General features: G+C 39.9%; 2 protein-coding genes across 3 annotated transcripts in view; one reads left to right on the forward strand and one right to left on the reverse strand.

The window, feature by feature from the left end:
• Nucleotides 1-13363, reverse strand: part of pomgnt2 (protein O-linked mannose N-acetylglucosaminyltransferase 2 (beta 1,4-)) — a 28886-nt gene extending 15523 nt beyond the window's left edge. Inside the window, exon 1 of the mRNA XM_082550843.1 lies at nt 13042-13363. The gene's annotated coding sequence lies outside the window, so the exon portion shown is untranslated. The remainder of the gene's footprint in view (nt 1-13041) is intronic.
• A 4931-nt stretch (nt 13364-18294) lies between these two features.
• The window catches only part of snrka (SNF related kinase a), a 56838-nt gene continuing 48112 nt past the window's right edge, over nt 18295-27020 (forward strand). The window contains exons 1-2 of one of the 2 annotated variants that reach the window (XM_082551019.1): nt 18295-18550; nt 19276-19989. In XM_082551019.1, coding sequence (XP_082407145.1) covers nt 19401-19989 — 589 coding nt within the window. In that variant the 5' untranslated portion in view covers nt 18295-18550; nt 19276-19400. The remainder of the gene's footprint in view (nt 18551-19275; nt 19990-27020) is intronic. The other variant, XM_082551020.1, reaches the window with a different exon arrangement.

Here is a 27020-nt window from a genome sequence, read left to right on the forward strand (position 1 = left end):
AGTATTTAGAATCTACTGAAATTAAGTAACTGATGTTTATCTCTTGCAGGTTCAGCCTTGGTCACTTTCCTCAATTGAGCCTGTTCTCATATTACGTTAATATACTCAAAAGGAATCCGGATATTTGGAGAAATGTGATTAAGGCAGGACATGAGAGAACATGTTTACCTGGTTACTGTAATACTATTGTTAAGATGCAGTAGTAGATCATATCCCCCTCCTGCTCTTCCCAGCCATTACTCCCAATTACTGTAAGAAGGTACACCTTCTAAGTGACACAAGTGATGAGGCTGACTTTTCTCTACTGCCAACAAATGTTTGCTATGGAAATTTGCTCTTTGCATCCAGCTGTGCTGAAACGGAGCCAGTATTATTATTTTGAAACACTAATGTTTTGTTTCCACAATTATGAATGAATTTGTAAACTGGTTAATTTTGCTAATTGTGCTCATCAAGCAACCATAATTCAATTCAATTTTATTTATATAGCGCCAAATCACAACAAAAGTCGCCTCAAGGTGCTTTATATTGTACAGTAGATACAGAGAAAAACCCAACAATCATATGACCCCCTATGAGCAAGCACTTTGGCGACAGTGGGAAGGAAAAACTCCCTTTTAACAGGATATTTCTAATTTTAGAGATGTTGCGCAAATGGAAGAAAGCAGTCTTACATATTTATTTAATATGTGCATTGAAGGACATGTCCTGGTCAAAAATGACTCCAAGGTTCCTCACAGTATTACTGGAGGCCAAGGTAATGCCATCCAGGGTAAGAATCTGGTTAGATACCATATTTCTAAGATTTTCAGGGCCGAGTACAATAACCTCAGTTTTATCTGAATTAAGAAACAGAAAGTTAGCGGCCATCCAGGTCTTTATGTCTTTAAGACATTCCTGCAGTTTAACTAATTGGTGTGTGTTATCTGGCTTCATGGACAGATAGAGCTGGGTGTCATCTGCATAGCAGTGAAAATGTATGCTATGTCTTCTAATGATACTGCCAAAGGGAAGCATGTATAGTGTAAACATTATTGGTCCTAGCACTGAACCCTGTGGAACACCATAACTGACCTTAGTGTGTGAAGAGGACTCTCCATTTACATGTACAAATTGGAGTCTATTAGATAGATATGATACAAACCACTGCAGCACAGTACCTGTAATACCTACAGCATGTTCTAATCGCTCTAATAAGATATTATGGTCAACAATAACTATCTTTTAAGACACCCAACACCCTCAATGTGTCTGAACTTCCATACTAGCATAATATTTAGCATGGTTAAATAGTATGTGAGCAGTTTTTAATATGTCCCTAACCAATGTTCCCTCTAAGCTCCGCGCGTGCGCAATTGCGCACTGATGGCACGGTCTCTGCGCAGAAAAAATCTGCATTGCGCACAAAAAAAAAAATTCTAACGTGGATTGGAATTAAAGTAAATACATCAACAATTCTGTTTTGCAGTGTTAGTCAGTAAGTGACTGGCTGCTCCAGTATGGGATTAGAACGATGCCACCTTATCCCATAGTCCAGCCAATCACGTGATTCACATTCACGTATATACGCAGTTAATCATCGTCGTTGACAGGCTATGACAGCGTCCTTATGTGCCGACACAGGTGTTTTAGCTAGCAAAGCAGCGTGGCTGATGTGGAGTGAAGCCACGTTAATGACAACGTGTGCAACCATTGGAGATGTGAGCAGGACGGACAGAACAATAGACGGAAAAAGTGCGGACTTTATACCAGTTTTTAAATTGTGTTGATAGGCCACGTAAAACCAGAGTTGTGATAAAAATATCTGCAATGTTTGGTTTTCTTCCCGAATACTACCGTTGTTTATATTTACTGCGGGAAGAAATGGTAAAAACTGCATTTTATAAGGAAAACGCTCGAAAGCCTGTGAGCAAAGATGAAACCAAAACCCCCCCACCCTTTCCCATTGGTCGAAAAATGTACCATGTCGACCAATCAAAACATGGCATTTAGTTGTTAAGAAACGGGAGGAAGTTTTAGGAGTGACAGCGGTTTTGAGATGTGAGAGATTTGCGACGTTTAGCGCAAATCTTGTGTCGTTAGTGTGTAGTGTAGTCAATAGTTTTGTTGTGTGTGTCAGAACAATGAGGCGACTGCTGAATGTTACAGGTGTTACAGGAGTGATACCTCTCCTGCTGTCAGGCCTGCAGGTATCAGGCTGTTGTTCTCCTTTATCTCAAAGTGGACAGAAATTATTTTTTGGAGTGGCACAAATAATTTTTGTGGCATCAAATTTGATGCAGAACAGCTGATTGTTCTGTAAATAGTTTGAAATGTTTATTTTAAAAAATGCCTTGGCTGCATTTTTAGGTAAACAAGCTGCAAAAAACTTTGTTGTTTGTATAACTCAGTAACTTTTTTTGAAGAAGTAACTATATAATTAATTGCCCAACATTGGTCATTATTTACTGTATTTTGCAGACAGGGAGTTACAGGACTCTCTTCCAGACCACAGACTCAGACTCATAATACAAGTCAGAGCTTTTTTTTTTTTTTTTTTTTTAAAAAGAAAAAAAAAAAAAGAAAGTTGTGTTTTCAAAATTGGAGTTCAAGTTATTTTTACTTCCAATAGTGTTAAAATACTACACAGGTCAAGAACAAGGTTTTTTTTTTAATTTGCCAAATGTTAAACTTTATTCTTTACTCATTTATTCTATCTTCTCAATTACAATCACTGTATACAACAGTATCAAAGGACCCCTGCTCCTCAGAACCCCCCATTACTTCTCACCAATTGCATTAACATCCACTGTCATGGGTGTATACAAAACCTTGCCTGCATCAGTTTTGCATACAGGATGTAGAATCATCAGGCATCTTTGCATCCCTTCAGCGCTCCAACACTTCACATCTACTTTTTTTTTTTTTTTTTTTACTGTCATGCGTTTCCTCAGCAACACATGACAGTAAAAATAGGCACATAATTATTATCAACCATCTACACCAACACCAGGGCCCTTCAGGTGGTCCTCAATCCTAAATAAATTCTATGCATTTAACCTATCTAGTCTAGGTGTAGGACTAATGGACAGACAACATGGCTCTAGCTGTAAGCCCGTGCAAGTCAAGGCTCCCAAAGAAAAGTCACAATATGAAAGACTTTTCTGTCTATGCATCAAGGACTCTGTTCTTTTTAAAGAAAAAAATAGATGTAAGGTAATTAAAAATATCAGACATTTTTTAAACCATAACCAATCAGGCTACAAAGCTCTGAGAAGAAACACAATTAGCAAGTTCATCACTATGAGCAACCATTACTTGTAGTCGTTTGATTTATTATTAATGTGAAAATATTGACTAATAGAACTTAGTCAAGACATACATGACAAAAGCACTAAAAACTAGTTGAATAATGAGCACGCAGCTGCTACTTTTTAAAAACACAGCAGCTGTGTGAGCCTGTAACAACAGAGCCCCCTGTTAGCCTAGTTCCATCAGCATGTGACTTTACACTGTCATTTTCTAGCAGCCAAATACTTACAACAGATTTAATAAATGCAAGGATTGGGGTAGTCAAAGGCTGATTTCACTATGATGAAATTCTGCATTAGTTTTGACGCTTATTTTCCTAATATCCAAATAAAATTTCAAAAGCAGGGCTGAGCACACTTCACTGCACAGTAATGCGGCTCACTCATACATTGCTGAGCTAAGAACCACAGCACAGGCTACCAGACTAGTAAGAAAATCCTTTTGTACATCAGCACTTCTCTGCCCAATAAACCGTGCGGTAATGTGCCTACATGTATAATAATTTTCATCAAGCTGCCTAAAGTATGCATGAAATGGCATATATACAGTATATGAAGCAATGTGGAAAATAGCTTTTTCAAAGAAGACATGATTTGGGAGCAAAAGTGGTCTATGCATGAAAATAGCTTCAGCTTGTTTTATAGCCTTAGTTTTCAAGTAAAACGAAGGACAATACAGCTATTTTTGGTCTAAATTGCAAAACAATGTTTAAACAGCTTATTTTAGGCTTGAAATATAAATTATGGATAAATTAAACATGGATACAAGAAAATTATTCAACCCAATCTACCAGTGAGGCCAATAACCTTTTCCTTTGCATCATTAGTAATACTTAACCGTACTGCTTTCATAAGACATCTACAGCTTAGTCTGTGCTGCATCCACATGAGTGTAGAAACCACTGATGTCTGGTTCTTTATATGTTGTACCACACTATACATTACATGGAAAAAACAAAACATGTGACCCAGCCACTATGAAAAGGTGAAAGCAGGAAAGGATTTTTGTGTCACACATCAGGTGAGCAGTTTTCATTCAGTTTTCATTCATTAAATCATAATTCCCTGTGATTTTCTAGAAGTTGTGACATAAGCACTTCTTTAGACCAGCTTGGACTGGGAATTGATCAGTGGTACAAAAAAAGAGGGAAAATCTGTCTGTAAGCTTTGTATGTACTAATGTTGATAAAGCAAAACACGGTCAGCATCATCAAATGTTGATAAATTTGGAAGGGAACTATTTAATGGCTAACTAATGCTGAAATACTCTATTATACTTCCATTCAAGACAATGACAGTCTCATTAACTACTAGACAATACCATCCATCCATCTTCCTCCGCTTATCTGGGGTTGGGTTGTGGGGGAAGCAGCCTAAGCAGAGGAACCCAGACCTCCCTCTCCCCAGCCACCTCATCTAGCTTGTCCGGGGGAACACCAAGGCATTCCCAGGCCAGCCGAGAGATATAACCTCTCCTGGGTCCTGTTCCAGTGCGAGCTGGAGGACATCATCCGATGAAGCCAACAGAACCACATCATCAGGCTACTATCTAGTACTTCCCTGGTGGGGAAGCCTGGTCAAGTTTCTGTTGTGGCAGTCTTCCAGACTCCATCTCTGGTGTTTTACATTTTTGCTGGCAATAGAAATCTAATCTCAAGATCTGCCTCAAAGCAGAGTACTGCAGGTTCTACAGCCAGAAAGTGTACGGTCACTTGACTGAGGATGCAGAGGTGAACAGGGATTGCCATTGGAAGCTGAAGGCCAATCAAAGTATAATAACAAAGTAGTAATAAAGTATAATAGAAGCTTTGGTGGACAATGTGATGAGCTTTTGTAAATAACTATATACCAGCTTTCTCAAGTGTAGTCTTCCTATGGACTCAGGAGCACATAGAATGATCCTTGAACATTTCGTTCTTCTTGTTACAGGTCAATTCACCTCTTTCTTTGAACTATCAATCACTGCTCTCTCCATGCTAACACCAGCGTTACTGGGTTACTCTGGAGATGGTAAGCACCCTGATGATGTGGAAGGTAACACGGGGCAGTATTTAGCGTTTTAATGGGGATCCCGGAAAGCCGTGAAGTCTCAGGGAGGAGTGACAGAAGTATCCTGTGCACTGTAGCTGTTCAGCTGGTCCCAGCTGTTTATCATTCCTCATAGCTCACCATCCCTTCCCTTTTAGAGATAACCATCTCTCTTTTTCCATATCTTTATCTACTTTGAAAATCACCTCAGAGGGCCTACCCCTGCCTCTTTCAAAAACAGATTGAAAAAAAGAAAAACAGACACTGTATCACTAGAGTCCTTTCTTTTCTCCCCTGTACCTGTTTTTAGTTCCCTTCGGCCACTTGATTGCTGAGCTCTTCTGGCTGTGATGATGTGTCCTTATGTGTTGTCATCTTTATTCCTGAACTAAATGTGGCCTGTCAGATTGGATCAAGCTGCCTGGAGCTCAGTGTGGCACCAAAGAGAATTAACGGCCCAGTAGTCGTTATCTGGCTGTACAAAGACAAGTCACATAGTCTGTCAGAAAATCTTCCAGGTCTGTGTTTGACACATCTCATGTCTACCCACTTGCCTAGATCAAACTGAGACAGATTACTTGACTGTTTGATAGCCAGCTCTTTAACAACATTTTCTTGCTTCCCTATATCATTTGCTAACAGTGACCCACTGTGCCTTCTGCAATATAGCAGATATAACATCAAGGCTTTTGTGCTGTCTCTTCTCCCCCAGGGATACAGGCGATGCAGAGGCTGGCGTAGACAATCTGCAGAATGTGTGTGAGTAAGTGACAGACAGACAAAAAAGGAACAAAGTGAGAAGGACAACCTCTGAAAACACTGCAGCACAGCACTTCAGCGCTGCCTCAGGACAACAGGCAATATTCCAGAGAAGGGACCGAAATAGAACAGGAAAAAAAAAAAGCTGGATGAACACTTAAGGATATCTGCCAGTGAACAAGATCTCAAGTTGCTGATCCTATCCGTTTTGGAGACTTGGGAGTCCTGTAAATTTAGAAGGATTTTCTTCCATACAAATTTGTGGAGGGCATGGTGGCAGGGGAAGAAAATCTTGAGCATCCTTTGGTGTTAAACTACTGTTAAAGGGTATGTCCATTTTCACTTGAATTAGAATTGTCTGCAAATAGTGACATATTAGTCCTTAGTTGTTAGGATTAACATTATCATGCCTGTGTGCAGCAAGGATGATGCAGACAATAACAAAATCTGTGTCAGGATGAAAGAGTAAAGGTATGATTTCAGTCTGAAGACATCTGCTGCCAGTTCTGCACAACTGAAGTTAAAGTTCCCACAAGAAAATCTGACTACAAACTACTCCAACATCATTTATCTACTTCTAAATTGGTGCTTTGTTTGTCATCTACCATTAAAATTTTCCTTTGTCTGAGTCATTGATCTTAATCTGAAGTCTATTTTTTTTTCACTTCTCTGTAACAGCAATAAGTCTTAGCATTTTGAGAGATTTCCTCACAGTTTCATTTCTGGAAAAAAATGGCAGGAGATGCCATTAACTAGTCAAGAATTTATATTCTCTGCTGTAGCTAAGCATACTAAAAATACCTTTAGAAACTAGTGCTAGAACTGAGCTTTAAAATCCCTTTACAGTCAATTAATCCTGAAAGAAATAAACATACATGAAAAGACTCACTAGTCCTCCAAACAATATAATCCATCCATTCATATACGTACTTACAGTCACTTAACAGGGTCACATGGGCAGCATTCCAAGCACAAAGGGATGTCGGTGGTTTCAGAGGCAAAAATAAAATAAATAATAGATAACCACAATTTAGTACCACCTTTACACTTAATTCTAAATAGATATTTTCCTTCTGTTCTTAATGAAGGCTCTGGCAAATGTGTACTTCTTGTCCCTGACACTTTAGGTAGGGCAAAACAAATATCAGGTCAATTAGAAACCCAAATCTTAGGAACTTAAAAGCTTTTTCACAGGATCTCCATGCATAATTCATAGCCACTCTGAGACAATCAGAGGTTTCACTAACTTCTGTTTTGCTCTGAAACACAAACAAAGAAGGATTTCTTTAAACTACAGCCTAAACTGCATTTAAAAATGCAATGAGTGTTTGAAAACCTGGCAGCCTGCAGTGGTCATATGCGATAGAGCCTAGTGAGGAACTAAATGGAAGACAGTCCTGGATGATTCCCAGAAACAAGCTTCAGACCAACCAACCTAGTCTTTACACTATACATAACTTCTGGTGTAAAACAGAGAAATAATTTTAGGAGACACTTCTGATAAAGCACCGGTTGGTCATACCTATACTAGCAACAGGCTTCGCATTGGAGCCTGTTAGAAGATCAGACTCAGAGTTTCTTCCATTTGGAGCCAAAGCCTTCCAAGTAACATATGTTTGTGTTGTCCTACACACTCTGAAAGCACTATGAACCAAGCCAAACGTAACAAAATACTATATGAAGGTTTCTGGGGTGTCACGCTTTTACCATGAACACAGCAACAAACGTCCAATGTCATGGGTTTAGGAGCTGGTAAGAGAAACATGAGCCAGCTGTCACTCATTCAAGTGTCAGACATTAAAGTCTTCTATAAACTGTCTCAACAGCACCCAAATTAGAGAGCCTGAACTTAGTGAATGGGAGCATAATTATTCAATGAAAGACAAGAAAAAGATGATTTTTGAATAGGAATCATAAGGTACTCCCACATTGGCTTCAGCCCCAGTATAATTGCCACAAATGGCTTGTTACAGTCTTCTGAAGCCAAAAGGCCAAAACCACCCACAGGTACTTCCCAGCTGTAGTGGGTATTCTTGAGCTTATAATCAACACACCATTATATGGGTCAACTGCTCTGAATATGAGCTGGTTAGGAGACAGTACAGGAATTGTACCTCCTACGCTAACATAATCAGAGCATTATAAAATACAGCTTCTGCTGGCTCACTGTTCTACTTTGCTGACATGGGACCAAACTAACTGAGTTCTTGACCTTCTTTGACACAACGTTGATTTCAAGTGTAGCCCTAGTGTTTACCAGAGAGTTATAGACCTCTATCTGGGGTGATGGAGTGATCAGAGTCCATCAATTTCTATAAATAACCTATAAATTTAAATAACCAAGTAAGTCTCAGCAGAGCTACCTTCTCCTGAGTCTAACTACAACTCCATCACTGTAGCAGCAGATGCTCCCTGGGGAAGCAGCTGAATAATATCAAGGACTGCAATAATGGTGAACTGGCCACTGGGCCAGCAGGCAGGAAACTTATGTGTGTAGAAGAGCCACAACTAGCTGGTTAGCAGTGACTGAACTTTAAAACAATCAGATTTTGCTCAGTAAGTTCAGCAGTTCAGCAATAAATTGGCACATATACTTGGCCACCCATTAATATATATGTGTGGCTCATCCAAATAAAAACTAAAACAATAAAACATTGAGCCCACTTAAAACCCAAAGTTCAATAAGCTTTAGGAAGATGACCTTCATGTAATACCTAAAGTGTTCTCTAATTGCATTTTTCGTTACATGTATAATGAATTTCTAACAAAGGCTGCAGAGTGCTACACCCTCCAAAGCATGCAGAAAAAAAGAACAAAAATGAAACAAACGATTTTTATGAAGGATGAAAAAAAAAAAAAACCATGCCTAAATGACAAAAGCCTGGATGTGCCTCTTCTGGTGCCATATTCACTGACACTGTGGGTCACTGTGCCAAAAATGGTGCCTTCCATTTATCTGACTCATGGGACTGATGATTTGAGGCACATGTACATCAGCTCCACCACCAGCCTCTTAAGCTATGATCACCTGAAGAGGCCTCTTATGGTATAAATCTCTCTCCAGAGGCGTTTGTCTGCCTTTGCAGTGGTATGTTTTCTGACTTAGCCTAATGTATAATCTGCTTTCCAACAAACTGAACTGAACCCATACTGTGTGCACCAGAGTTGCTGTAAAAAGTAATGAGAGTCAATTTTGCTCAGCACTTAGGGGATATGGAAATGCATAAATATCACTTATTTCCACTGTTAAAAATGTAGGGGTCTTCACAGAGGGGACTCAAAATCTGCTAAATAAGCCAGAGCTATAGTGAAAGGTTGCAGAGAATGGCTTTGAATTATTCCAAAGACAAGAGCAGAAATGCAGATCATATTGGAAGTATAAAAGGGACAGGGCAAAGAAACAAAGCCAGGTGACACGTCAAGTCAAATCGCTTATGGTGATGTAATCAAGATGTGACATTATAACCACTGGATCACTTTATTGGTAAATATAAATTATTGAAGGAACACAAGTATGGTTTTAGGGAAAATGGAAGTACTACTTATGTATTAATGGTGATGTTGAAGAAATGCCACAATACTGATCTACAGAAACTTAATACAACATATTACAGTGAATTATTGAGAAAGTTGGCGACATAAAGGCACAAGCTCATACCTGGATTAAAAAGCTGTTTGGAAAATAATGTGAAAATTCATTCATCATTTTCGTAATTTAGAAAGGCTACATTTGGATATTTTAGAGATTGGTCCAAACATTTTTTATGCTTTTTGCACTGCTTTTAATGTGAGTAGCTTCCCACTTACCCTCTATCTTGCTTATGGAACATTGCTTTTCAAAAGAAGACAGATGGATAAATTGAAGGAACGAAGGTTTGCAGATGTGCAGCATTTTGAAAATGACTACCTTTGCGGTTCTGGTGTTAAAACAAACATGAATTCTCACTAGGATTTCAGTCTGTTTGGATTAATGTCTGATTCAGAAAACATGCAAAAAGAATATTGGAAACTCCAGAAATATGAAATAACATCTTGTCTGTGAGTTTATCGACCATGAATACCACAAAAGCTTCACTGTGGTATTTTTATTTTCACAGCTCCAGTGTCATTACTGTGAACACCTCTTGTGAACCAATATAGAGGCAACAGCAAGCCGGTTTCCATTTGCTCAGAGTGCTAGGTTACAAAGCTGCACACCAAAGGACCATGATCAGACTGATAGTTATTCTTATTTTTGACAGTACTTATTATTATCAATCAGCTGATAAATGAATATGACAAAAGGGGATGTGTGGGATTAATCCTCCCTTTCTCAAAGGAAAACACAGCTATGGATGCATATGAATGATGTTTGCCTTAGATAATCACTGACTTGAGTCAAGTGCTGCTGACTCTTATAATTACAGTTCAAAGATACCTTGCTTGTATTCTGTGGTTTAATCTACAGTTTGCTTTTGAAATATATCATAACTTTCTTATCACACAAACAGTGGCGGTTGGTGGTTAAAAGAAAAAAAATAAATTTTGGGTGGGTGCAATTGGGTCTGACAGATCAAACAATGAATGTCATGAAAAAAAAAACACAAACACAAATAACCCAGCTGTTCTACTATACTAAGCCTGAAAAAAGGTGAAGCTTCATGCTATTGTACAAGTGGCTACAGCTGCTCTCATGTCTTTTGCACTTTTCTGTTAAGTGCTTTATCATATAGCCTGCAGGGGAAGGTTTGTGTATATGCTCTCCCACGGTCCGTGGACTGCTGCTGTCTAATTCCGGATCGTCGAGTTCAAGCCCTTTGATTCTTTTCTTCGACCAACTGCCTTAAAAACAGAGTGTTGCTGTAAACAAACAACTGATTTTAACCCTGTTTCAGCAGCACTTGAAGTCACCATTCTTGGTCAAAAGCTAGCTAATAAGCATCTGTTCTTCTTCTTCAAAACAAGAGTGGCTGTGGTGTGACGATGTGTGAATGACATGAATGAATCAAATTCTTAAACAAGGCAGGTAATCCATGCCGACTGGTTCAGGATGCACAAAATTGCACCCCAAGGGGTGAATTCAATGCTCCAACTGACATGACAGGAAAACTTTCAGTGTGTACATAGACTCCCATTACTCTGTTTAAACTAAGTGCGTGTTATTTACAACATCACCCAAAAATCTATATTCAAACCCTTCATGGTCACAAAATTGAAAAATTGAAACTGTTAATTGCATTAAAGGACTCTGCCTGGAGGTTAGACTCCAGGACTTTTAAGAACCATGTGGAACGTTTACCAAGAAAATTAGAATAGAATGACTTTATTGTCCAAATTAATGGAAAATTGTCAGAATAAAAATTCTGGTGGCTATCAGCCAACATACATACATATGCATATAAAAATTCAAGACAACTATAGAAATAAATCACAGCATCTTATTAATTAGTACGCTGATTGCTTTTGGCACAAATGATCCCGTATACACCTTTTTACTAGCTAGATGCATCCTATAAAATCGTTCAGAGGTCATTATTTCAAATTCAAAATAAAGGTGTTCACATTCTGCAACAATAGGCCGGGCTTTACTTAAGACAGCCTGATGACAAAGCTTATCCAATGAAGTTTGGTGTCGACCAATCAGTTCTGACAATCCTGTTCAGTTCTTCCTATTTTCAACAATCGAGGTACCATACCAGACTAAGATACTGAACTGAAGCATGCTTTCAATCAAGCTGACATCAACTCTTTCCACAGTTGTGGCTAACTGCAGAGCCTCCCAATATCCTGATAAGAAAAAAATTCTTATTAGCAGTCTTGTAAATGGAATTAGCATTAACTATAAAAGTTTATCTTTACATTAATATATGTTCCCAGACTTCCACAGACTGACCAGAGAGTGAAAGACCTTTTATGGAGCCTGTGTAATTCAAGACAAGCTCTTTCACATTGGCAAAATTAATCAACAACCAATGAGAGTTATGCCATTATTCCAACCTACATTCCTGAGCAAAACAGAGTTGCTACAAAAGAGATCCACAACAGCTATGTCGTCAGCATATTTTAACATTTTCGCATTCCTATCCTGCAGCATGTAATTTACATAAACATAAACTGGCATAACGATGGAACATACCGTTGAGGGGCCCCGTAGTAACGTGATTTAACTGACAAAATTTATTGATGACAAAGGTTGGTTGGCTGGTTATGTTTGTAGAAACAAATCTTGATTTAAATCAACAAGTTGCAGGCTCATGCACTAGAATTGCACACTAGAATATTGTGCAATCCACAATTTTTGCTTGATTAACCTTCTAGGTCCACCTTGAATCCTCTTGATTCTGTGGATCACAGTGCATTACAGTTTATCTATCACAGGTGATTACTGTCTTACTCACCATTGCACCTTATATGAAAAAGTGGGGTGATCCTACCTCGCAAATCGAAGAGAGCAGCACTGTACCAAGGCTCGATTGCAAATAGTGCCTGCTTACCTTTGTTCTTAGACTGAATTTAAACACTGTACACAGCACCTCTTAGATGTACAAAACTATGAATCTACATTCTGTTACCTTTTAACATGTAATATTTATTTATCTTCAGATATATTGTGGTGCTATATGATTTGGCTATGTGTCTAAATTTGCTATATGGTTCTTGGAAATAGATCTCTTATTTTAAAACATACATTTTACATTTATCAAATTTATCATTAAATATAATAAATAACCGCTAAAAAAAAATCTTAATAATAATCGTAGCTACATGCATGAATGTATTTTTCAGGTTAGGTTAAGTACTACTTTATACAAACACGTCAAACACATCTATACGTGAGCTGGTAGCCGCTGGACACGTTTCCCCCTGTGATATTTACCAACACCTGCAAAGGCAAAGCCCGGTGACAGTGAATCTGAAGGAATTTCACAAGAACAGAACTGTGTCCCAGCAAAGCAAAAAGCTTTACCTGAACTGCAACTCTTACCTTAGGTCTAAGTGAAAATGTTGATTTTGTCTTTCAAGACAGTTGAGAGGTTAGCTCATTTGGGCAGCATCAGCGTCTCAGTATGTTGCAGAGTCGAAAGCAAAGACGTGTAGTGGAAACGGAAAGAAAAGCATACCGGCGTACACGGCAGCTGTGAGTAACCAAAAAAACACCCGCGTGTTCAGTCATGAAATTTCTCCGAGACTCGGCCGGGGGGTTTTGCTCTTGTTTACAAGCTAGCCTAGCGCTCACAAAAGCAGAACCAGAGAGATCATCTGCCTGAATACCGACTCCACTCTGCTGTGTCCAGTCTCCACCTACCGCCGAGGGGAATCCCGCGCTCAGATCTCGCGATGACACGAGCTCTCTCACAAACGCTCCTGTGTGTGACTACCGAGTAGTGATGTGCGATACCACTGATTTCCTTTCCGATCCGATACCAAGTAAAATTCAGGGTGGTATCGATGATGCTGATCCGATACCGATTCTCTGTACAAAAACTTAATGTTTAATTGTATTTCATAATACAATATAGAATTGCGTTATGTAATTGTAATAATAATATAATAATTGCTTAATGATGCAGAATAATCATATAGAAATAAAAAACCTGAGGTTGTGCGCTATTTGAGTATGTTGCCTGCCTGCAGCACTAAAGGACTCCGCGAGAGACGCCTGTCTCACCCTAGCAGCACCTGTCCTTCTCCTCCTCTTCAGTTCGCGTGATGAAACTGATGCAGTAAAAAAAAAGAAAGAAAATAATCCAGCATTCATTTTATGAATAGTTGCAGCTCTGCTTTGTTGGACAAGATTTGAACTGATACAGAAAACAAACATGTGAAATTAAATGTTACATATGGTACAAGACAATTGAAATGGTAAATGCAACTGGGTCCCAATCCCAGAACGGGTCATTTGGCAGATGACAAGGTATGTACTGACAATTTTGCCTAATATTTAATCTGTTATTATTAATCTATTGTAGGAACCTTGCATTATTTGGATCATCGCTAGTGGGAAGTGCACTGGTGTGTGATGGGAAGACAAACATAAAGCAACACTCCCATCTTGAGTTTGAAAAAAGAAAAGCAAGCAAGAGGATTGTTTCTGTTGTTACTCCATCTATTCATAATCTCTTTATAAATACAAACGCAGCTCTGTCATAACCAAAGCATAAGGGAACATGAAAGTGACTGATAATCCTGAAAACCAACAGGTTATGACAAATTAAAGGATGACAAATAGCTTCCAGAATTACTTTAGTGCTCCTTGTTATAGACACTGCTCAACTAACTGGCTAACTTATTAACTAACTAAATAAATAAATAAATAAATAAATAAATACATGAATAAATAAACATAATAAAGGAACGCTTATTCATCACAGTATATTATCAGGTCAGTTAAACTGGGGTATTAATCTGCTCGGTTAAGTAGCAGACAGGGTTGTTAATCAGTTTCAGCCTCTTTGGTATTAATGATGTTAACAACAATTGCAACACTGAGATAACCACTAAAACAGTAATGGTTGTACGGATGGAACCCACTGAAATTTGTTTCAGGATGAAAACTCCCCTATAAAATGACCTTTCTTAGTGGGCCCTGTGCTCACTGCTCAGCACTGTAGAGCCCAGTTGGCATTTTCATAAAATACCAGAATTGTCAGATTGCCCACTGGTGCTGTGTATTTTCACACATACTCACACATACTAACATGAAATCCTTCTTCATGTGACAGATGTGAAAGGAAGACAAGTCATTAGAACTTTAAGCTGCCTTGTTGGGTCTGTGATGGTTGAGGGAGGCATATGGGATGCACAGACCGTGCACATAAAAGCCTGGCCTCATGTGATGCAGTTCCTAGAGGATGAACGATTTTATACCATTGACTGCCCTCCATGCTCACCTGATGTAATCCAATAGAACACCTCTGGGACTTTATGTTTTGGTCCATAGGACACTGCCAGGTTGCCCCTCAGGCTGTCCAGATGCTCAGTCATGCCCTGGAACAGATCAGAATCAGAATACTTTATTAATCCTGAAGGAAATTATGGGTTACAGCAGGCAGCATGCTGGATAGCGCATGCGCACAAACAAAGGAACCCTCTGACCAAACATACCCTACACAAATATCACATTGGGGAGACAGGTCAATGAGGAAATCCCACAGTAAACCATCTGTCGTCTCATTCAGAGTATGTCACAACATTGTCAGTCATGCATGTCAGTCAAGCAGATTGTTTCAACTTTTATTTTTGGGACGTCTCCTAAATTCCTCTGTAGTTTGGTAATTTCCATCAACCCTGACCTTGGCCCTGTCGCCATCAATTGGCACTTTCTCTTCTCTGGCCAAAACTTAGCCCTAAACACAACAACAAACTGCTCCAACAAGAGATATTTGGTCTTGTACCTGCTTAGCTTCCAGAATGAGATTAAATTGGCACATGCTCAGTGTGTTATGGCAGTACGTTGTTGCTTTGATCACAAAGTAAGAATTTATGGATTCAAAGGGTGAACCTGGGCGTATGAACTCTCACTCAAACCCCAACCCTACCCAATATTCTAAAGCCCTAACCCCATCCTTGGCTGTAACCGTAACCATTGGAGTAACCCAACCCCTGGCCCTAATCCTATTGGTTAGAGTTATTGCTTGTTTTACCAAAAAACTAACATTAAAAATGTATACTCTCTGCCCATTTCCGTATTTTTCCATGATCTTTCTCTACACATCAGGAACATTCCCATTCTGAAAAAACAAGATAAACTTTAAGCCCCTGGTATTCCCAAGTGGTCTTCTATTCAAGTACTAACCAGGCCCAATCCCGCTTAGCTTCTGAGATGAGACAAGATCAAGCAAGCTCAGGTTGATATAGCTGTAAGCTGATCTTTGTAGCACAAACTGGGAATTTATGGATTCGAAGAGTGAACCTAGCTGTACTGTCTCTGTCTCTCGGAACTACAACCTTTCCAATATTCTGAAACCCTAATTTTCTAAAACCCTAACACTAACATGGTACATGTGTATTCTTTCATGGGCCTCTGCCTTATTTTTCAATGCTCTTTCTCTCCACATCAGGAGCAGTACCTTTCTGAAAAACAAGAAAAGCCTATAGAACCTGGTATTCCCAGGCGGTCCAAGTACTAACAAGGCCCCACTCTGCTTAGCTTCGGAGATCACATGAGATAGGGCATGCTCGGGGTGGTGAGCTCGCAAGCTGCCACTTGGAGCAAAAACTGGAAATTTATGGATTCAAAGGGTGAACTTGGGGGTATGTTCTCTCACTCAAACCCCAACCCTACCCAATATTCTAAAGCCTTAACCCCATCCTTGGCTGTAACCCTAACCATTGGAGTAACCCAACCCCTGGCCCTAATCCTATTGGTTAGAGGTATTGCTTTGTTTTACCAAAAAACTAATATTAAAAATATATATTCTTTGGGCTCACAAACTGGGAATTTATGGATTTGAAGGGTTAACCTAGCTGTGCTGTCTCTGTCTCTCAGAACTCCAACCTTCTAAAACCCTAACCTTAACCCCAACCCTGGCTGTATACCTAATCACTGAGGTAACCCAATCACTGGCCCTAACCTGATTGCTCGGATGTTTCTCTTGTCTGATCAAAAAACTAATATCAAAACAGACACTAAACTGTCCCAACTAGACATAAATGGCTTTTGGACATTACTAACAGGTTATACAAAATGGATGCATTAAATGTGTACAATTTAATGGGTCACTGCCTTAATTTTCAGTGCTCTTTTTCTAGACATCAGGAGCAGTGAAAAACAGGAAAAGCTTACAGCACCTGGTATTCCCAGATCCAAATACTAACTATATGTATGTATGCTAAACTGTCAAAAGCTGCTGCCTGTCACACAAACTGGCATTTTATGGATTCAAAGGATAAATCTGGTAGCCACTGCTCCTGTTGCAGAGCTCTTTACTTAAGTGTAAATAAACACTTTGAACTTTCCAACTATTTTTGAGTCTGCTTTGTGAGTTTGTGCAAGAATTCGGTATGACAAAGAGGAAATAGGCCTATGAGCTGGAGGAGCAAAACTGAATAATTTATATGTTAAATTTAGCTCTGCTGTATTTGCTCAGCATTTATGTAGCTACCGTAGAGCACAACACAATGGGATATGAATTACTCAACTTTATCTTGTTGCACATAAACTCTGAATGTCTTACATTTGTTATGTATTTATATGCATGTCTTTTGATTTTGTTATTTTTCACTGCACACATTTCAACATGGAAAATGCACCTTCTCTGTGTGGAATACTTCCGACTGAGCGAGCAAAAAATAAAAGCTGCAACTGAATAATGAAAGTCACTAAGCACCTGTGAGGGAAAGCTGGATGTTCAGTGAATCATTGAGCCAGATAACATGCCTTACTGGCAGATCAGGTATAGGTACACTGTGTGATAGAGCAAAAATAGAGAGAAAAGGTTTAAAGATCACAATTTTCAACTAAGAGTAATACTGAATAAGAGAAGAGAAAGGATGCGGAGTAAAGGCCTAAACATAGATCTGATTGTCTGACACTAGGTGTCAGTGCACACCTTTTACTGCAAAGACCAAACAACAGAGACAGGGAATATGTCCGAAAATGAGGTTTGTGTTAAAGTCTTGAAGTATGGAACCCAATTATTTCAGGTTGATTATCACTTTTGACATTTATCTTTTTTAAAAATCACGGAAGAAGTAAAGTACTTCCTGCTATCTCATAGTATACGGTTTTTGAACTTTCAGGGAAATGTGTCATTATTATTATTATTATTATTGTAACATTATCATTATTTTTGTTGTTGCTGCAGTATCTGTCTACAATATTTGTGTTGTTCAGCAACCTTTTCCAATCAAGACTGTTTGACGTCAGAGTTGAATGCGGTTGATGATGCTGATATGCTACCTTCAAGTACTCCTCGAAAGAACCTGTATTCAGTCTGCTAGATTGTGAATATATACAATTTGCTGATGCCTGTCCAAATGACTACAACCTTATTAGTGTCAATTAGCAATAATAACAAAAGCGATCAAAAACAATTAGTGTCTATACTGTAGGTTCCATGAAAAAAATGCTACCTTGTTATTGCATTTAAAAAAAATTTAATGGTTTTGTAGTTAATCGTGATCCATATCTATTCAAGAAAGGAAATACGTTTTATACCTTGTGTATAATGTTTAAAGCAATTCTATGATAAGTGTGACGGTGTGACATTTTTGACACTTTCAGCACCCGAAGGCAGCGCCACAGCCCCGCCGCTTCGGCTGGGAGGATACTACCATTCCGATTAGGGCAGCTGTTGCCAACGATGCAATGCCTCCTTCATGGAATGAACGCTGGGCATAGGCACCGTGTAGTGCCGTGGTCTTCTTGAAGAGGCTGCACCGTCCTGGTCTTTTGTGATTATTCGCCACAAACAAACAGCCCCGGAGCGCATAAGGTACCCGGTGAAGACTTGGACACGCGGGTTTATGGTTAGCGGAGAGAAGCTGGAGCGGTGAGCTGAGTGAACCGTAGTAACTTTAGCTTGCTATATGCTACATGCTAACTAAGGCTAGCTGGGTGGTATTGAAAGAAACACCTGTTCCCCCGAGTGACCAAAACGAAAAATGAGTTTGTGTTGAAAATTCTGTAGGGTGGGCTGGTGACGTTCCGTTGTTTCAAAGTGATTAACGTGAGTCATCCGGTAAGCTAACATAGGATCAATCAATGAACAACGAGCTACCCTCGTCCCCCGGGTGGGAGCTAACGTTAGTTGGTTGTGCTACCTCCGGGCCCGTTACACAGCTGAGTTACGAGCTTAAACTCTGCCGTTGTTGTAACAAGTATTTTTAAACATTTAATGTATGTATACATATTAGGAAAGTTCAATTTTTATCAGTACGAGGCAACGAGTTGGGATGCATTAGCTGGTGCAGCAGTTAGCAACCACCCTGTCAAAACAAGCCCAAGCTCACTGCATTCAGAAAGCTGAGTGGTTAAACACACCGGGTTTTGTGCTAACATATATATGTTCAGTACGCTTAGCTGAACTCAATTAATTCTCTCATGTAGCCAAGCCTATTCTGTATAACGCTGTATAAAGAGACAGGCAGATGCATTTAGGCTAGACTGACATGTCACCACAATGGAAAAAGGTGCTTCTCTCTGTTTTTTTAACATCAGCTTTTCTCATGACAGGCAATTAATGCATTTTGCTTGTTTGTGTCTTCTGCGCATTAGGAAGCTGGAACCATGGGTTTAACATTAAGCCTTTGATGAACTGAAATAAGCTGGACCCTCTTGACTCATCCAACCCGCTCCTGCCCATAGCGGGGGCTCCCCTTTCCCCCTCACCTTCCAGAGTTATGGCAGGCTTTAAGCGTGGCTACGATGGCAAGATCGCCGGCCTGTACGACCTGGACAAGACCCTGGGCCGTGGCCACTTCGCTGTAGTCAAGCTGGCACGCCATGTCTTCACTGGGGAGAAAGTGGCGGTGAAGGTGATTGACAAGACTAAGCTAGACACAGTGGCGACGGGCCATCTTTTCCAGGAGGTCCGCTGCATGAAGCTGGTGCAGCACCCCAACATTGTGCGCCTGTATGAAGTGATAGATACGCAGACGAAGCTTTATCTCATCCTGGAGCTTGGAGATGGAGGAGATATGTTTGACTACATTATGAAGCATGAGGAGGGCTTGAACGAAGAGTTGGCTAAGAAATATTTTGCCCAAATTGTCCACGCTATCTCCTACTGTCATCGGCTGCACGTGGTGCACAGGGACTTGAAACCCGAGAACGTGGTGTTCTTTGAAAAACAAGGGCTGGTCAAGCTCACTGACTTTGGATTCAGTAACAAGTTTCAGCCAGGAAAAAAGCTGACCACCAGCTGTGGATCTTTGGCATACTCAGCTCCTGAAATACTACTGGGTGATGAGTATGATGCTCCGGCTGTAGGTATGCAAAAGATGTTTGGCTGATGAATGATGGTAAAGAAATGAAATGAGTCACACAGCTAATTAGAACATTGTATTGGTGAGTTGCAGAGGTGTGTACTAGACAGGATGTGAATGTTGATGCAGCGCATTTTTAAAAGTGTAATGCACTCATTAAGTTTCAGCAGTCATTTTATCTTCCACTGAAGAGCACCGGGCCTGTTGCCTTGAGCACTAGTTCACTATCTTGTCCACTTTATTAACTCCCCTAGCTCTTCCAAAAAAGGAAAGGAAAAAAAGACAAAACTAAAAACATTGTTAGAAAACAGGCTTTTGGAATCAAACTGCACAGAACGTCTTTTCAAAGTCACGTTAATAGCCAGTTTTAGCACACAGCAGTGTGATGGGTGGGAATGTGGCTAGCACCTGTTTCACACAGTTTTGTCTCACCCTGCTGTGACACATCGGCACTTAGTCTTTATACGGAGCCTGAGCATGTGTTCGCTGTTGTTGTAAGATAACTTTAACTCAACAGTTATGAGCCCTGGGACTGTGTAACAGAACTTGTTTTAAATACCAAGGTGTGTGTTCCAGCACTGTGCTGCTGGGCATGGATCATTTTGAGAGCTGCCGTAGGCTACAAGGTCAGCCCAACTACAGCTGATGTCTGTGAGTGTCCCATTGCACTGAATTAACTGTCTCATTGATTTTCCTGTGAGGACTGACAGTGCAGACAGACACATTGCGTGTCCTTCCATGACATAATTATGATATTTGTCATATCAGGTGGCTTTGCTGAGACTAAAACCATGGGACTAAGTCCATCTCCTGAATTGGATAATGAGATGTACTCTGTTAAGCTTGTTTTTCAGACGGTGTGGGTGTGCATGCAGTCTTAATCCTAAAGGAGTCTGAAATCGGTCTCATGATTATTTATGCATGTAGAAAGGGCTCTCAAAGGTGTTCCTTCAAGGGCAGTCAGCTAGATGTTAATTTGCTTTTTCTTTTTCAAATGGAGTTCTCACAAACTTGAGAGGTGCAGTTGAGGCAATGAGGAAGCTGTGGTTACTTTCTCATTGAGCCGTACACACCCATGCAATCACAAACCACACACATGCTCATTTATCCTAAGACTTTGATATTGTACGCGTGACTGGACAGCGTTGTACCCTCTGCTCTGTGAACAGTTTGACTGCATGACTGCAGGGGATATCTGATTAAATGGCAGGCTTCATGTTATCGCTTGCTGCTGTTGGTGGCAAGCAACCAACATGCATTATCCATTAAAGTAAAGAGAAGACAATTTACTTTTTTCTTGTTATGCACTTCATCTAAAGAATGAATTAAGGTATAAACTAACAATGTGGGCCCCCAAAATTGTGGTATGAACCAAAACCATTGTTTGGGAGAAATTGTTACAACCCCAGTAGTAACCAGTCTGGAATGTTTATCAGTTTCATGGAGTCTTCAGTAGCATCCCTACAATTGTAGTATTCAGATTAGTCCACAATGCCGCTCACCTTACTGTTGAGCTAGATGGTGGGCCAGTCTGTGCTTTCTTCCAGCTGGTTGCTGTGTGAGATATACTTATTGGCACACATAGTAATTGCATAGGTACTACTTGTTCCTGTGTTTTCTAGCAGCAGCTCTCTCCAGTTGTTGGGTTGATGGTTATTCTGTGGTGGTTTGTTGTTGTTGTTTTTTTGTCGCTTTTTTTGTTTGTGTTTGTTTTGTTTTTTTAGTGTGGCCTTTGGATCCTGTGGTCAGAGCCATTAGCCACATGGATTGTTGCACTCTAAAATAGTGGAATGAGGAGACAGTGCTTATTATTTGCACATGTGCAGGCAAGGCTTCTGAAAGGTTTACTTAGTATTCTAGTGGGTGTCCCTAAGAGAGCAGAGTCCTGTTCATCTCCTTGCACAGAACCAAAATCATATTAGATTGTGTTTGTTATGTATAATTCCACAGATTAAAAATGATGGTCTGTATATAGTCTCAGTCCAGGCAGTGTATTTCAGTCACTACCACTTGGTTGTTTCATTACAGAGTATTGTTTCTTACTGTTATGGTCCAACTGATGGCGGGGTTAAACTTTGTACTAAGAGGGTTCAGCATTTTGTGCTCTTGGCACTCTTTAGCTGATGAAAAGCCCTTAACCTATGAAAGCCTTCCTGGCTACAAGCAGCCATTAATGAACCTTATCAACATATTTACTGGCTACTGTGTGTGCACGTGTGCACAGTAGAGCTGTTTTGCTGGATTTGGTTCCATCGCTAAAGCTTCAGGACTGTGTCTACAGAGAGCAGCCAGAGGGGCTCTTAATTGCAGTCCTGGTTACTGTTGCCCACTGCCAGTAGATGGGAAGGACAGTTAATCCATGCTATTGTTTGGACTGGGCCAGGAGAGGATGAGAAAGAAGCAGGATGCAGCTATTTATGCAGTCCTGTGTTGACACAGACTGACTGGCTTTGACTAGAACTCATTCAGCTTGTTCCCACCACTGGGCCCAGGACCATGTTTTCTCATTATGTTCACCATTTTCCACTGAGAAAAAGGATCTTCACATCTTTTTTCTCAGGATCAATATAAGATATCATAAATGGAAATGACTAAATGGGGAAAAAAAACAAACAACGAATGTCTTTCCTGCAATTCCTCTGGACAGAACTGTTATTTTCTTACTTAATGTGTGAAAGCACACTCCCCCTTATAAAGCTAGTCCTTTTAACTCATCGTTAAAGATGTGTTAAAGAGCTTGGTTACACAGAACCTTCTTTGGCTGCCTCCTTCCTTTTGTTTTATTAGCATCATTGTTGAGCCAGTGGAAGAAAAAGGCATCATATACAGCAAATGTTTTCTGGTTTTTATTAATGATTGTGTTTTTGCTCTGTGCTGGTTTGAGTCTCAGTCAGTTTGTCATATCTCCACTCTGGGCTTGTTTCATGTCTTTGAACCCCCTTTATTGAAACTAAAGCCTGGTTTATTGCTGTAGCACAGAGCATGCTTTTCTTTAACGTAACCACTAAATAGGAGACTGAAGGAGCTGTGTACCCCTCCTGATTTGCAGATGATTTTGCAAATCAGACAGAAGATTTTCCTTGTCGCTGGATTTGGATTTAAAAAAAAAAAAAAAAATCTACATTGTTCATTTCTTCACTTTCCATTTTGTCTTTTCAGTTTATTTGCTCTGTGCCTGCATCATTTGGTAACCAGCTGGATACAAGCATGCTTCCCAATTCCACACATAAAACACACAAAGTAGTACAATAGTTTCACAGTCCCTTGGACTTGTCAGTGTTTCACAACTTATTCCTCTTTTGCTCTAGTACCTACTCGACTCCACTTGACTCTACTCAGTTTCCGTTGTTTTCCATTCCCATTATTGAGTACCACCTCAATGTGCATGGGGCTGTTATAGCAACGTGTCTGAACATCTGGGACGTCATTTGTTTGCAATGCAAACACCACACAACAATGGCCATAGACTGCTGCTCAGTCAACTGCTTTTTGTCCGGCTCAGGGACCACGGTGTTGGTTTGTGTGCAGCCATTTCCCTTGTTGCCCGGTTTTAAAAATGGCAGTTTTGATTATTGTGAAGATGTTGCTCTCGATGACTATCGAGTGATGCCACTGACTGGGCAATTGGTGGCATGCAGTCTGTTGATGTCACATATTCGTATTGACGCAGCTTGCTTGGAACACTAGCCAAGCAGGTACTGAAAAAGTACCTGGTACCAGGTACTGCCACCTAATAGAAAACCTTAAAAGTTGAGCTAAACTGAGTAGGTACTAGTGGAAAAGAGGCATTAGTGTATCAGCCTGACTGAAGGAAGGTTTGTGGGAATTTTGTGTGGCCAAACAGGCTCCTCAGAGGTGCACAGCTGGGCAGAATCACTGTATTAGTAAAAGATATGTCATAGTGATGCTTTATGTTTGTATAAGTACCAACACACAGTATTGTTTTTTTTTTTGTTTGTTTGTTTGTTTGTTTTTTAATAGCGATGCACTTTTAGTGTTTATTTAAAAAAAAAAAAAAAAATCTGATAGCTGATGCCAAGAGTGCCCAACGACCCCCAGAGGTCAAGTTAGGCACCAAAGTAGTACCAATACCAAAACTGATGATTTGTTTTCATTACAACATGTAGATGTCAGCCTGCGTTTATTACAATGTGGTGGCCTCAGCCTGTTGTGACATCATTGTCACGTCGCAATGCGTCGTACTAAAAACATAAAAAGTGTATTGTACAGCTGTCTCCATGCCCTTTCCATAAATTACTCGATATGGTTTCTTTAAATGTTTTTTCAAGGTCAATTTTGACCGTGGACCCTAACAGTGAAGGTCAAGGTCAAATGCATCTTCTGTAATTGTATGCAGATGTCCTACTCATGCATACATGCTTCAAATGTGAAGGTCTGCATTGTTTATTTTGGGGCAGTAAACAGTGTAGCATGCAGCAAATTTATGAGATTGCTAAAATGGCACAGCATGTAGCCATCTTAAGAATGTTTCCAAAGATGCTGTGAAATTTGTATCCATTTGTCATGAATTTTGGAAGAAAACAACATTTGTGATGGTCGCTGTAGATACAGCGGGTTGGGTTGGGCTGTTATTGACATATTCCTTTTTTCAGAAGGTTTTAATTGTCTGTAGAAGGCCGGGGTGGTATTTTTAGATAAAACACAAAAGAATTACAACTTGTAATTATAATTACTCAATTTCACCAATCAGTTGTATCCATGACGGATTACGTAGCACTTACCACAAAGTCATATTGTGACTGATTTCACTCACTGTCTGCAGAGCTGCTAATTTTTCTGTAGTGTGTAGAAGTAAAGTTGTATAAAGCGACTCTGGCACACACAGCAAAATGCTCATTTTCTGCTGTCAGTTTGTAGGGTTTTGAACTTGAACTTGCATCAGTTATGGTCTCTTCCTTGAATGTAATCACACTGTCTGAAGACTTTATTGCATTTGGTTTAACAACACCATTACATTTGTACTTTGTCCGTTGATATGCAATATCTTTACATGTGATATCTAGTCTCTTAATCCAAGGCTGTCCTCCTTATTACAAAAATAAGATTAAGACAGAAATGTATCATCTGCCCCATTGAAATGCCAACTAAAATGCCAGTTTGTGATATGTGGAAGTTGGTAGTACTTCGTAGCCACCGCAACGTGATATTGACAGTATCATTGGATTTTTTGGTTGTATGAGAACTTGTGCATTTTAAGGTGTCTCTTTAGTCCTGCTTTCTTTAGCCTCTTGCACCCTCAAAAGCATGCTATTGCAGTAGAAGTCAGGGAAACCTGACCTGTAAGTGTGTGTAAAAGAGTGATTTATAAATCCAAGGGGGATGCAGGCCTACTTAGCAATAGTGTCTGTGTGAGCAAATGGTCAGCTGTCAGTCAGTTATGGTGGGGATTAGTCAAAGCTATCTAGGCTTCCAAGAGAGACTCATGTAAATGGATGGGGTGACAGGTGGCAGAGGCTGTGCATTGCATAAAGTCTCAAGACACGAGGACACTCTGAGTCAAAGGTTCCACTGCATATTTTTGCTAAAGCTAAGTTGAAAGTTATAGAATTGCAACAAGTCATTGGCTTACTTTCTTCAAGGCCTGTGTGCTTTTTAGGCGCTGAATGCAAAGTAGGGACTTGTCACTCTAAGTGCCATTAGTTTTTAGGACTTGAGTTGAAAATTGCGATATGCCTGAGAGGGTGGGATTGACACTTTATTTCTGCCTGACAGGGCCCTAACTACTCTGCGCTTTCTTTTGTTTCGGCCTTTTTATTGTAGAGGCTGCAGAATGACATGTTCAAAAGCACTGAGCAGTGTATGAGAGGTTAACTTGTCTCTTGCAGTGAGACCTGTGCAGCTGCCACTACTTTGTATAAGTGAAATAATGAATTGTACACACAAAGCCAGATGGATGGATAGCTGCTTGTGTTTAAAAAAAAAAAAAGGCTATAGCCTTTTTGAGAGAATTTAATAGTTGCTCTATAGTGAAAAAAAACAGTACCCTTTATGTTTTTCACTGGATGTACTAACAGGGAAAAAAAACTCATTTTCTGTTTGCCTTATGTGTTGCTTACTTTGATATAGTGGAGCAGGCAATGTCTTTGTTTGTATGAAGGCTATAGTTTAGACCTCAGGCTCAAATAAAAGTAATGACAGAAGTGAAAACTCAAGAAAATATACCCCCTCCCCCAGTAGGTTGGATCCTTTGGCAGGCCTTTTCTGGCTCAGGGGTTCTGTGTTTGAAATCTCTGCTTTACAGTAGGGCTGGGCCATATTATACCGTTCACGGTAATACCGGTACAACGTTAGGCAACGATAAGAAAATGAAATATCACGATAGAAGATGGGTAAAACGCGCATGCGCAGTGCCTTTGTTTTCATACGCACATGGCCAAAAAAGCATGGCGGCAATGGAGAATGAGAAGGGAGAAAGCGTTTCGTTGAGTGAAGCGGATGAACCAGAATTAGTTTGTGAAAATGGTGCCACTTCAGTGATATGGAACTGGTTTGGTGTTTGTCCGTCAGATACACAGCACAGTTTTTTGTAGAACATGCAAGCGGGCCGTCGTTATTGCCGTATTTGTGGGACTAAGGCGCTTGTAAATCTGGGAGTAATCTGGGTCCTAAACTCCATCCTTTCAGGTCCCAAAGTCAAACAAACACTGCAGCATAACTGAGAGTTAAAAGAAACTGTCTAAATTCTTTCATCTTTAATAAAACGATCAGCATTGCTGCTTTACCAGGTGTAACTATGAAGTTTAACATCCAGGCATCCATGAAAACAGAATTTATTACACTTAACGGAGTTAGAAGCTAGCAGGAAGATGGCGGAAGTTAGCTCGCTAGTTTCCTGAGCATTATATAGCATGTTCTGAAATTTCTGGAAAAATTCAAACGTACAGCTCTGCTATCACTTCCAACATAAATGAAGACAGGAAACTAAACAGCACTGACGTTTGTAAGGTAACTGAAGTTGGGCTAGCTGGTTTATAATGATGTCCTTCGTGATCGCTAGCGACACAGCTATAACAT

This window comes from Aulonocara stuartgranti, assembly GCF_965226115.1.
Source record: "Aulonocara stuartgranti genome assembly, chromosome: 11".
Taxonomy (NCBI): Eukaryota; Metazoa; Chordata; class Actinopteri; order Cichliformes; family Cichlidae; genus Aulonocara; species Aulonocara stuartgranti.